The sequence below is a fragment of the Lynx rufus genome, unplaced genomic scaffold (assembly GCF_022079265.1).
Source record: "Lynx rufus isolate CCGP_SWC_20201006 ecotype Redwood Valley unplaced genomic scaffold, mLynRuf1.p SCAF_9, whole genome shotgun sequence".
Lineage (NCBI taxonomy): Eukaryota > Metazoa > Chordata > Mammalia > Carnivora > Felidae > Lynx > Lynx rufus.
The window spans coordinates 87,804,792-87,818,351 of record NW_025814897.1 but is presented as its reverse complement, the minus strand read 5'-3'; the positions used below and the strand labels follow the sequence as shown (position 1 = coordinate 87,818,351).

Sequence of the window (13,560 nt, the reverse complement as noted above, 5' to 3'; positions counted from 1 at the left end):
AGAAAGTGGGTCTGAGAAAAGCTTTAGTGGCATGTCTACTGTAAGTCCAGTAAACTGAAATATAGTAGACTAGGAGTAGGATTTTCCTGGGAAAGAATTCATGTGTTTGCCAAAAGTTTCATAGTATAGCATAGTGAATAAGATTATGGGCTTTGACTCAAATCTTTGTTCCATTCTTTACCAACCATGTGACCTTCTGGAAGTTTCTTAGCCTCTCAGTTCCCTCTTTTGTGAAATGGTGATAATAATACTTCAGGGGGATATCTTGAGTATTATTTAGCAAAATATTTTTAAAACACCTAGCACAGTCCTGGCATATGGTAAGCCCCAAATATAAAATATGTGTGTGTGTGTGTGTGTGTGTGTGTAAACTAGGGTGACTGTGCATGTGGATGTCTAGAAAATAACTCAATGCAGGGGTGCCTCGGTGGCTCAACTGGTTAAGCATCCAACTCTTGACTTCGGCTCAGGTCATGATCTCAAGGTTTGTGAGTTCGAGCCCTGAGTGTGGAGACTGCTTGGGATGCTCTCTCTCCCCCTCTCTCTCTGCTCCTGCTTGCGTGCTCTCTGTCTCTCTCTCTCTCTCTCTCTCTCTCACACACACACACACAATGAACAAATAAATAAACTCCAAAAGAAGAAAATAATGCAATGCAAATCACAAGATAGGCAAATCTTGATGAGTTAGCTATTTAGAATGGATTCATTTTACAAGATATTTGATTCATCTTATGAGACTACATCTTATACAGCATCGCTAGTTTCATTTTTAAAATAGTAAATGTATTGGGAAGGCCCGAGGAAGCTTCACATGGGAAAATAAATACAAAATCCCAAACCATACCAGGTAGATAGCAAAACAGCATCCCTGCTGTCACGGCCATACTCCAGACATTCTCATCAATGCCAGGACCAACTCGACTCCGTGGCCCAGAGTGGCATCTCCTCCTGTCTACATCACATGCCCAAAGTACAAAGTTACATTTACACCAGACAGTTTTGAAATAGGGGAGCAAGTCCCCTTGCCAGCATTTGCATCATGGCTGGCCTCTGTCAACTACACGTTGGAAGTGCCCTCCTCCTTACCTGAATTGTCAGATTGCTCTTGGTATTCAGGACTTTCCTCTCTGCATCCTGAAAGGCCTTCTGCAGTCTCTGTTCCATCGTCTGAGCAAACTTGCAGGACTGGATGTTGTCGGACTGGCTCACAAACTGCAGCACTGGAATGGGAGTAATCAATCCGCTCTCACCAAAGTTGTGTGTCTTAGTTCCTTGGACTTAACAATCACCATATAAAACAGCATGATTTGACATCAGAGAAATCAGGCAAGTAAGGACTGACAGGGGTTAGTTGTAGTGCTGGAAGTGACTCTTAAAATGATTTATAATAGAGAAGAGTTAAAAGCATGATCGAACCTGAGATTCCTTGTAATGCAAAGGGCTTAGTGATCATTTGGTTGGATTATGCAGACATCTGCTCCAAGAATGATTAAAAAAAAAAAAACAATCAAAGAAAGATCATGTCTTCTCTTTCTTTGGAAGGGGAAAAAGAGTCAGTTGGCCTGCATCACTAAGTTGATGGAGTCTTTCAATTTTGATGGTTTCTCCACTCTTGTGGTTCACCAACCACATGGTCAGAATCACGAGGGAGCTTGAGAGAAAGACTCTAAGGCCTAAACTCAGAGATTCAGATTCAGTGGCACCTAGAACGTGTTGCTCCAAAGCACAGGTTTTATGGATGCTTAGCTCTTATCAGTATCCACTGGAAATATGGGGGAAAAAAATTAAAAATACAGTACTTGTTGCTCATAAAGTACTAATTATATAAATTGGGAAGGAAGGCTCCAGCGAAGGACCATTTCTAATAAATCCAGGGTTGGGAACTTTAGGCTCATGTGCAGGGAACTGGACAGTTGATTAGCAGGGCCCTTTGAGGAAAGTGCACAAGGGCTTTAAGAGATGATGGAGCAGCTGGCACTGACCTTTTTAAACAGGGTGTCATCTTGGTACTGCCCCCAGTCCCAGAACGGATAGGTACTTGCCTGTTCTCAGCTGGAAGTAGCCTGCAGGCTGGGGATTCCACGGGGAGGCAAGTACTGCCACTGACTGTAAGTTTGGGGTATGTTGCTTCAGATCTGCAGTGACGTTGCTGACCCCATAAACACCCAGCATTTCAATCACTACGGCAGGCAAGTATACCAGTCTCCCTTTGGTAGCATAATAACCAACTGTGACGTTATGAGAATGTTCCAGAATGTCCACCTACAAAACAAACGGACCCAGAACTCAGTGTTTATTTCCATGGTGCTTTAAGTTCTTGTTGGTATTTCTTAGAACCACAACTGTTATTTAGCAAGGCTGTGGAATACGATGTTCTCATTCAACAAATATTCTAATAGTTCTATACAGCACACATGGATTGGCAAGTCTCAAAATATCAGAATACAAAACAATACGAAAATACAATTTATATCACACCTACATGGAATAGAATTAAATCTGTGGGGGTTTTCTTTTCTTTCTTTTTTTTAAAAAAATGTTTGTTTATTTTTGAGACAGCGAGCAGGGAAGGGGCAGAAAGAGAGGGGGGTGGGACAAAAGATCTGAAGTGGGCTCTGAGCTGACAGCAGCGAGCCTAATGTGGGGCTCGAACTCACAGACCATGAGATCATGACCTGAGCCAAAGTCGGATGCTCAACTGACTGAGCCACTCAGGTGCCCCAGGTTTTCTTGATTCCTTAAATACCTGAGTATAATCTTGTGAGCACCAATGGTCAATTAAGAAGGCAGACAGGAGACAGTCAGTAAAAGAGATTTCCAGAGATGAAATGCTGGGAAGAATAGCTTTATTATAGTTCTTATCGTTTATGAAAATTAAAAGGCAGAAATGATAGATAAGGTGGAGACTCCTTCAGGACAGGGAGTCAGATAATAAATGAGGTGAATTCCTCTCTTTAAAAGCTGGCTTGTAGGTTGGTTCAAGGCCAAGGTTAGGATGGGGATGGGCTATACAGAGTCTCTCTTAAAATTGAGTTCTAAGGGATACTGATGTGCTGAACTCTTTATGACCCAACTGGAAGATTTTTGAGGCTTTACATTTTATTTTTGTTTTCTTTTGCCTTCTTAGTGTTTTATAACAGTTCAGGGTGGGGTTTTTTTTTTTTTTTTTTTTTGGTTTGTTTCGTTTTTTGAGTTTTAAAAAGTATTTATTTTTGAGAAAATTTGTGTCAGCACAGAGCTGGATGCCGGGATCAAACTCACGAACCATGAGATCATGACCCGAGCTGAAACCGAGAGTTGGGCACTCAACTGACTGAGCCCCCCAGGCACCCCCCAGGGTGTTTTAAACACATGCTTCCCTCCCACACACACACTCCGACTCTTGCATTTGCATTAGTAATGTCACGTGTATTTGTCAGAGAAACCAAGAAAACTGATTTTGCGACAGACGGCTATGCTTTTGCCTCCTCCACACTGTGTGCTCTCTGCCACTTTGTGACCTAAAGGTGGTGTTCAAGATGACTGTAGGTGGAACAAGAGATACTTCTGCATGTAACACAGACACAGCATTAAACAATACCAGATCGCCCAGTGAGAAAGTGACTCAAATCCCAATTACCCCGCGGAGGAAGTCTCAGTTTGGGGATTATTTATTTTTAACACCTCTCTAATGCTTGCTAATCATATTTTTAAACAAAGGGACACAAGGGACATCATCAGCCTTAGAGCCTTCTGCAAGTAACAATGTCTAGCTTGAATGTAATAAGCTGTTACCATTATACTCATTTTTATGATTACCTTATGTTTGTGGCAGATGATCTTCATTTCCACTTATGGCACTAATATCAAACATCCTTGCAAAAGAAAGGTATTTAAGTTTTTAAAAATGAGCTCATTTTTAAAAACCAAATTCACAGGGTGCCTGGGTGGCTCAGTTGGTTAAGCGTCCAACTTTGGCTCAGGTCATGATCTCACAGTTCGTGAGATCAAGCCCCGTGTCGGGCTCTGTGCTAATAGCATGGAGTCTGCTGTTAGCAGGAGGAGCCCCCCCCCGCCCCTCCCCTACTCGTGCTCATGCTTGCACGCTGTCTCTCGCTCAAAGTAAATAAACTTAAAAAAACCAAACAAACCCTGAATTCATAACTAATTGTCACAGTGGTCTGGGATGGTATACAGAAAAGGGAAAAAACTGTGAATAGTTTACAAATGACTGAAGTTTAGTGAAAATTACATGTCAGGTGACCGAATAGAAATACTCACATTTTCAACTTTCAAATAAAGTTTCTGGTGCAGAAACCACAGATGCCTCTCATGAAATGCATTCTTTCTTTCTTTCTTTCTTTCTTTCTTTCTTTCTTTCTTTCTTTCTCTCTTTCTTTCTTTTTCCTTTTTTACCCCTCTCAGAATTATATAAAAGAGATTGACAATGACCGATAAACTACATACCAAACCTCATTCCTAGTCCTTGGTGTGGTCATGGAGACCACGAAGCTGAATGCAGCTGTAGAACAAAACATCAAAGGAAAAAGCCAGAGCAATATTTTTTAGTGGTGAAAAGGGTTGTCTCCCGACTGCCAATCACATTTAGGGCTTTAAAACTTGGAATCAATCCAAAAGAGTGTAAAGCAAGGCTTCCATCACTTGGATATACCATCAAAATCAGCTTGCAGTTGTTAAATAGTACTTGGCATTAAAGTTCTTGGAGGAGAAAAAAATGTTCATTTCCCTGTCTGCTGCTGGCTATTTAAGCAAAGTTGGACTCAATTTACAATAATTTTTAAATGTCCAGAAATAAATCACCAACTATTTACAATGCTGAGGGAGATAAAGGGAAAAGCAATGGATGGTTTCTTGAAAATTACACTAACAATATTAGATTTCCCTAAACAACTGGATAATGGGACAATTCAAAACAGTATATCCAGGCTTGAAAAAAAAAAAAAAGATTAGACATAAGGCAAATAACCTCAATTTTCCATCTCAAAATCTGACCTTTTTCTCTAGTCACCACACATTAGCTATTTGCCAAAATGAAGAAAGATTCTACTTCTGACAAGTAAGGTTACGATACCCAGGGAGGAGGAAAACAGTCTAGCATCCTCTGGGCCCAAGAGGAAGATGTGGACGGCTTAGTCTAATCACAAAAGCAAGAGGCTTACGTGAGCCGAGACGTCATTCTGGTGGAAAGCCTTCCGCAATGCCTGCGTGAGCCCTTTGGCTACATTGAACCTCAAGGTTTCACTGATCTGCACTCTCCTCTGGGTCAGAAAGAGAACTGTGGGATCAAACAGAAGCACAGTAATCAGGGTAAGTAATGATCCTCCTCTCCTCTCCACCTTCTACCTCCTGCAAGTTCTGAGTAAAGCTGGTGAGCACAGGTCCAACCAATGAGAGCAGTGGGCCGGGGTAATAGCTGTGTTGGTCCCATTCAAGTCCAAAGAAGGAAGGACCTAGTACTTGTCTGACCCTAGTGGGGAGAGCTAACAGGCTGGCTGCACTTCATGTCTGACTAACGCTGACTCTGACTTTGAAAATTAGGTTCTGCAGTACCTGGTCCTTGATGCGTCTGCATGCAAGAAAACTCCTGTAACAGTGTTCCCTGATAGCCTGCTTAAGGGCAGGCCCTGAGCTGGGTCCTACGGCCGAAAACACCCCTGAATCAGGAAGATACAGTCCCCACCTCATAAGTGGGACAGAGACGGGGATGGAGAGCTGGGGTGGAAGGTAGGCACCTGTGACTGAATGTGAAAGGTGCTATTTGAAGGGAAGCCTACAATGCCATTGGAAGCCCCAGGAGGAGGATCCAGCTCAGATTTGGGCAAGGGGGTGGGGATCAGGTAAGGTTTCCTGATGCTCCCACTGAGTCCTGAAGGATAAGGGAAGTATGCTAGGCCCGGGGGAGAGGGACCACCCTACCCCCCCACCCCCAACACACACACACACACTCCCAGCAGAGAAAAGACCAAGTGCAAAGACACAGGGATGAGAAGTGAAGCCTCAGGATACCTGTTTAGGCTTGGTCCTGAGGGTGATGGGAAGTGAAGGGTTTTCAGCCAAGGCATATATTTTAGAAAGTTCCATTGGCTGCAAACTAAAGAACAGATTGGAGGGGGGGATAGTCTAAGGCAGAGAGATAAATTTGGTTGTTGTTGCAGAAATTGAGTGATGACGACAGTGTCAACTAGGGAAGAGGCAGTTGGGGAGGAGGAAGGGGGATTCAAGGAGGTAAGACTGAGGGCACCGGTGGTTGACCAGGTGGGGTGAAAGGGATGGTGATGAAGGAGGGGGGACAACGTTCCAGACTTCTGCATCTAGGTAGTTGGGGTTGCCTGCCTCTCAGTGAAGGGGAAGTGGAAAACCAGATGGTATAATTTCTGGAGAAATAGAAAGAGATACTGTACTTTGTGCTATGCCTAGTTTCACAATTTCCCACTTTCAAATAGGGTATGTCTCCAGATATAATTTCATTTAATCCTTTGTAGGGTGAAGAGGAAGGCGGGATGCGAGCATTCAGCACTGGCATGCTCTTTCAAATACTGTGTCTAATGCTTTTTATAGCAAACACTACCACACTATTAAAAGCACCCTGTGCCTTCCTGGCCTGCTTTGCTGCAACTGGGCGGTGGGGGCTAAAGAGAAAGCATATACCACCCAACTTTTTCAAGGCCTCTTTTTCAACATCAAAAGAAATCCTGGGCACCCACACCGTGTGGCTGTACTTTTACTATCTGCCGACTGAGAGAATACATCACAAAAGCCTCTCTGAATTCTGTAGTGCTTCCAAGATTTGATATTTTACTAATCATTTCATTCATTCATGTGAGACATTACTGATTTGCTCTACAGGCAAAAATTGCTACAGGTTTGTTTTCTCAGACTTGCTGGCAGAACCAGTTTCCCTGGGGCCTCTGATATCAGGACTGATCCCAGGCCTAGAATCTGTATCACCTAAAGCTCCCCCTCTCCTCTGCCACTTGAGAAGGATCAGGGTTCTCGGCCTCATCACTGTGACATTTGGGGCTGGATTATTCTTTGCTATAGGACCATCCAGTGTGCTGTAGGGTTTTTAGCAGCATCCTGGTCTCTGCCTCATTACATGCCAGTAGCACCCTCCCTACCCTCCAGGTTGTAAACACCCAAAAATGTCTCCAGACATGGCCAAATGTCTTCTGGGGGGAGAAGGAGCCAACTGTCCCTGGTTGAGAACCACCGATCTCAAAGAAATCAAAGAATTCTGCTACATCTCTGAGACCAGCACGTGCTTGCCGCTTTCAAATAAAATCAGGACAGTGGACTCTTACCTGTCTTCACCAGGAGCTTACTGGACATTTGACACTCCAGGTTGGATGCCATTTTGCCGGTTGTGACCATGGCAGTCGACGCAGCATCTATATTTTCTGCCGGCAAAGGTGGCAACCGGGTGGCCCTTACTGGGGCAGTAACGGATGTCAAGGCTGCTGTGATTGTCAGTGGGCGTGTGGTGGATGCCTTCGGCATGTCTGGGTTGGTGGGGTTTGGGAGGCCTGTGTGCATGGCTTGTGGTTTCCTGGGGAGGTGTGTTGTGGACAACAGGCCAGAGGCGGCGCCCGTGGTCCCTTGCATGGCTGTGTGAGCACTCCCGGTGTGTGCCGTTCTTGAAAACATGTAGGTTGGTGTGAATGAGAAGGCCGGAGGCACTGCCCCCGGTGTCGTCCTTGGGCCAGGTGCTGCGTTGTTTGTGACATTTTTAGCTAGGGCAGTGGTCCAACTGCTCTTGACTAATCCCGAGGCCATGGCCGAAGCCCTGCTGCCAGTGCCCTTGGCAACCAGGGCTGCAGACAGCGCCGGTGGACTTGATTTCCCCAGTAACAACGTAGCTGCTGATGCTGCTGTTGGTTCCGCCTTGGACGACACCGAGGGGTCTACTGCAAAGGGAAAAAACAAAGTCTGTCATTGGTTCACAGTACACATGTCACTTGGTGTGGTGATGAATGGATGTAACATATGAGTTTGCTGAGGTGAAAAGTCTCTGCTCTGGGATTTAGGCAAAACAGCTCAGGTTCATTAAGTCAATTACCCATAATGAGAATGCCACTGACAGAAACCTGTGATTGGTGGGGGGAAGAGTGGTGTGGAAAGAAATCTGTGGTTGGTAATAAGGACATTTAAGTTCTTAATACAGATTTTCCTCACCTTACAATGGGATTATGTCTCAATAAACCCATCATAAGTTGAAAATATCATAAATCAAAAATGCACATAATATACTTAACCTCCCAAACATCCTAGCTTAGCCCAGCCCACCTTAACCATGCTCACAACACCTACTTTAGCCTACAGTTGGGGAAAATCATCTAACACAAGCCTATTTTATAATAAAGTGTTGACTCACTTGGGTAATTTATTGAATACTGTGCTAAAAGACAGAATAGTTGTATGGGTGTAGGATGGTTGTAATCGTATCATTGTTGACCATGATCTCGTGGCTCACTGGGAGGTCTGACTCACTGCCCTGCCCATCGACACCAGAGAGGATTGTACCACTTATTGTTAGCCTGGGAAAAGATCCAAATTCAAAATTCAAAGTATGATTTTTACCGAATGCTTTTGCACCATTATAAAGTTGAAAAATGGTAAGTCAAACCATTGTAAGTTGGAGACTGTACTTTCAAAAGAATCAAGTCAGCAGAGGATCAAGGGCACAACTATCTGGGGCTGCTAACTCATTCATCATCCCAATAGTGTGTGTCTGCTCCTTCTAAGCAAAACTGGGTATCTGTGTTGAACTTGAAGATGCTTGTCCACAGAAACAGTCATACCAATTTTGGGAGTACGGGGAAACAAACTACCTGCATGAGTGGCTGCACCTGTCCATTTCTCAGGGTGCTGAGAAGCCAGCAGCACCGTGGATGGGGCCCTGGTCGATAGAGGAGGAGATTCAGCAGTAGAATGGTATCTCAAGATACTCTGGAATGGTGTGGAAACACTTATCAAAGGAGATGGGTAGATGTCACCGGAAATTGGGAGAACTGAATCCGTTTTATCTGAAAGTATTTCCTGCAAGGTAGCTGTGGAAGTCAGACTTGGAGAAGCTGGTGAAAGAGCATGTGTTGAATGCGCAGGCAGCTGTAGATGGGGATGAGACACAGCATGTTGGCTTGTGGATGGGTAATCTTCAATCTCAGCTGTTTGAAAATCTCTGGAATAGTTGTTATTGGTTATTGACAAGAAGTCTGTATGGTTTCCAACCATGGTGACCTCTGACTGTTGAATAGGTTGGTTGGTGCTTATACCAAGGACTGGACGCTGAATGTTAGAGCCTTCTGCAGTCACTAAATGCCCAGCAGTTTCTCTGAAATCTGAAGATCTTATTGTACTGGCAGCTGAAGTTGAACCACTGGGAGGAGTAGCTGAAGCTGAATGAGTTTCCCAACTGGTGGAGTTAATTGTGTGCCCATTTAAATAATAATTTGTTTGCTGCAGCAAGCCAGATATCATCGGCTCTGTGGAGAGAGATCCGGTTTCTGCTGAAAGAGAACTCCAGAAAACATCTGTGGTTGCTGGCTTTTTCACATGTCTCGTTGTTGAGAAATCATAGACCTCAGTGGATGAGGGAAATGCTATCACCTGTTGGGAAGTTGAAACTGGCAACTGAGAATGGTCCATCACAGCTGCATAAGTCTCTGGCTTGATGTCAGACAAGCTAGGGGATGGGGACATAGTCTGGGTGCTTTGTGGAGAGGGGATGGAAGGTAGAGGTAATTCTGAAGGAAGGAGGTTTGTTCTTAGAGTTGTGATGAAAAAAGATGAAATATGATCCAGGCTAGAATCAGAGGTGAGCCCATTTACAGTGTGATGACCTGGAATCTCTTTACTTGGAAGGATCTGGAGATCAACTGTCAAATTTGCCTTTTCGTTTTTCTTTAAAACAGCTGTCACGCTATCTTCTTTCTGCAGGGGAAACGCCCAGGTTGTGGAAAGAAGATTGGGAAATTTGCTGGAGAAGGGGAAGTCTGTAGCCGCTGTCGGAGGGGATCCACCGCTGCCCTCTTTTTGAGGAGTTGGCATTTTGGGCATGGTGGAAGGAGAGGCATGGTTCTGTGCCAACTGGAGAAAGGTGGGTGCAGAAGGAAAGTCTGCTGCTGTGCTGTTGGATGTCCCAGAAAGGATGGCTTGCCCTCTGCGGGCTGTGGTGAGAGGCAGAGGAGAAGGCACCAAAGAGGACGATGTGTGTTCTGCTACAAGGAGGAGCCCTTCAGAATTCTCTGGAGCCCCTGACAAATGCAGTGGGTTAGCGGTGTCATTTGCGGTAGCAAGGGCTATCTTTCTGCTGGTTGTTTCCACTGCCACTGATTCTGCAGTCTGTAAAAGTGAAGACACAGCCTCCTGGGTCACTGCTGCGGCCACCACACTCTTAGAAATCGGCAAAGACACCCCACCATGCACTCCTTCAGCCACCTCAGCTTCAACCGGCTGTGTGGATGTACGACTTGAAGCCACTTCCAACACTGACCATGAGGGAGTTCCATCTGGAAGCTGAAGAAGACTTCCAGGCACTAGGGGTGGAGGAGACAGATGGGACAGTTCTGCCACAGAGGTCAAAAACTCAGGTGTGGGGGAGCCTGCTGTGTGAGGACCCTCTGTGGGGGGCAGCTCAGGATGCCGCATTGTTGAGTATCCAAAAAGACCTAGATGAGGGATGCCTATCAAATCCTGGGCATTTTTGGACAGAGTGTGGTTCATTTCCCCAGCAAATGGGTGTGGGGAATTAGCTATGCTCTCACTTGAAAAGGAGCCAGTTGGAGCTGTTTGGGGAAACAAAGGCACTTTGGTGGGTAGTTCGGCTGGCTTGGAAAAGATGATGGAATGAGGTGAGTCAGGAGCCAATGAAGAGGATGGATGTGGAGGGAGAAACGAAAGAATGTCTGGTCTTGGGGAATGTTGTGGTGAAATGGAAGGAGTCCCTACCCCGACTGGCTGAGATGGGATGGTGGACAATGAGGGGAGCATGCTGGTGTGAGGCAAACCTGACACGGAGGCTGCGTCTTTTCCCCCTTGAGGTCTTGGTGGGACGAGAGACTCGGTGGAATCCTTGGAAGGCTCAAGGGAGGCGCTATGTCCACTTCCTTGGTAAAGGGAAGAAGAGAAGTCCCCGTGAGCCCTGGCTCTGCGGTGTGTCTTGGGCGGAGGCGTTCGGGCAAACTGCAGCACGCTAGTGTTGTCAGGGGAGGGTGCCAGCACATTCTTGATTCTGGCCACTGCCGAGGAAGACGGGACTTCTGAGAAAGGCCATGTTGGTGAAATCGGTAACAATTTCCCATGAGGAAATGACTCCGAGGTTGGGCTGACTGTTATCTGCAGATTGTCTGTTCCTGTCAAACAAAATACCACACAGTCAGGCATCAGATGATCATCTAGTGCCTGCTGTGGTAGGTTGTGGAGAGAAGGGGTGGGCAAGACAGGCACCACTGGGATCTCACAGAGCTTCCACCCCAGCACAGAAGACTCGTTAAACATATTTAGACAATAAGGTTAAGTAATGACACATATGCAAATACTACAGCTAACCTACAGGGCTGGGCTGAGAGCCACAGTCTCTGATGACATGATACCTAAGCAAAGATGCCGAAGACACCTGTGTATCTTAAATCTTTTTTTCTGTACCACCGATGAGGGCTGGACTGGGAAACTCACAATCTAGAAAATCAAAAATGAATGTAACTACCTGCCAAGGCCAATGACACCAAAATAAACCTCATCAGAGAACCCAAAAGGCAAAATGAAAGGACCGTGAATCTTGATGCAAATGTGTGTTCAGGACCCTAAGTCATCTCCAGCAGAATAACGAGGTTGCTTGTGTTTGGGAAGGATGGCATCAGTGGCATCTTTCTTTCTGAAAGTAAAACTACTCACATTCACCCTAGAACTAGAGATACCTTACAAGACCCAGTGTCACTACAAGCACCTACAGAGAAAGCAGACTATTAGCACCCACATTTCCTGTGTGAACCTGCAGGCAGAAAGGCAAGGAAAGAGGGCACAAGATGGTGAGCTTCACAGGAAAGGAGGCAAGGACACAACTGATCAGAAAGCCGGAAATATCATGCTAGGGAAGAGAAACAACATCATGCTTGATGATGCTCTGATCCCCTTTTCCATGGTTCTGCAGTACTGATGGTGCTGATGACCCCAGAGATGGCTAAGCACCCTTAAGTCATATTTTAAGTTAAAAATAAAAAAAGAAAGAACAGGTACTTCTAGAGTTTTCTCCATTATTGGCTAAAAACGTTAGCCAGAACATTTGACAGAAACAAACGAGCCCAGGGGAGCTGAAGTTAGAAAATCTGGTTTGTAGTAGAGTGGGGTGAGGTGGGGAGGTGAGGGTGGATGATGTACAGGAGCAAATCTGTGTTTCAGAACAAGCATTCTGGCTACAGAATAAAGAATAGAACAGACTGGAAAGGGGTGGGAACAGATGACAACAGAGACCAGAAGAAAACTCCTCGAACTGGTGTAGGCATGGGGTGACTGGACAGTTGTAAAAAGGAGTTGAGCCATAGTGGAAGACTGAAATAGATCATCCTCTATGATCCCTTTCAATTCTCATAGTTCAGGATAATGTAGTCCTTTAAATATGTTTGTGTTTACATATGTGTTTTTTTTAAAGCATTTACTCTTTTTATTTTTTAGTATTTATTCTTGACAGAGAGATAGAGGATAAGTTGGGGAGGGGCAGAAAGGGAGGGAGACACAGAAACCAAAGCAGGTTCCAGGTTCTGAGCTGCCAGCACAGAGCCCGACACAGGGCTTGAACCCACGAACTGTGAGATCATGACCTGAGTCAAAGTCAGACGCTTAACAGACTGAGCCACCCAGGTGCCCCTGTATATGTGTTTTTTTAATGGCTGCAAATTCTCCTATATGCCTCCCATTGAGAGGTGAGGTCTATGTCCCCACCTGAAGCTGAGTGGGCTTGAGACTGTTCAACCAAGGCAGAAGCATTGCCATATGACTTCCAAGGCTACCATCACAAAAGGCCAGGCAGCTTTCACTTGGCCTCTTGGAAGGCTTGCTCTCCATATGCTCCCTCACTCTCCCTCCTAGAACCAGTCACCACTCTGTGAACAGCCCAAAAACCACATGGAAAGGCCGTGTGTAAGTACTCCAGTCAATAGTCTTAGGTGAGCTAAGCTTCCCAGTCATCCCTGCCCAGGCACAAGACATGTGAATGAAGAAGCCTCCAGATAATTCTAGTCCCTAAACACTTGAGTCACCCTGTTTCAGTCTTCCCTACTGAGTCCCCAGGAATCATTAACAGAGACAAGACATCCTCAGTTTGCTCTGTCTGGATTCCTGAAACCATGAGCATTACAAAATGGTTGTTATTTTACAACATGAAGCTAGAGGTGGTTTGCTGTGCAGCAATAATAACTGAAACAATACAGGATTGTGTCCCTCATTCCTGGGAAGTGAATCTCTACAGCTTTAATTAGCTAAGGATTCAGAAGCCAAAACACAGTTAAGCACTCTTTATTTCAATGAAAGTTGCTTTTGCTTTATACACAAGATTTTAAAATTATG

General features: G+C 45.1%; 1 protein-coding gene across 1 annotated transcript in view; it reads right to left on the bottom strand.

Moving 5' to 3' along the window:
* Positions 1 to 11,496, bottom strand: part of KIAA1549L (KIAA1549 like) — a 116,229-nt gene extending 104,733 nt beyond the window's left edge. The window contains exons 1-5 of the mRNA XM_047072033.1: positions 8,829 to 11,496; positions 7,302 to 7,904; positions 5,160 to 5,275; positions 2,043 to 2,262; positions 1,087 to 1,220 (exon numbers count right to left, since the gene is read on the bottom strand). Of these exons, the coding sequence (XP_046927989.1) occupies positions 1,087 to 1,220; positions 2,043 to 2,262; positions 5,160 to 5,275; positions 7,302 to 7,904; positions 8,829 to 11,496 (3,741 nt within the window). The remainder of the gene's footprint in view (positions 1 to 1,086; positions 1,221 to 2,042; positions 2,263 to 5,159; positions 5,276 to 7,301; positions 7,905 to 8,828) is intronic.
* Positions 11,497 to 13,560: the final 2,064 nt, after the last annotated feature.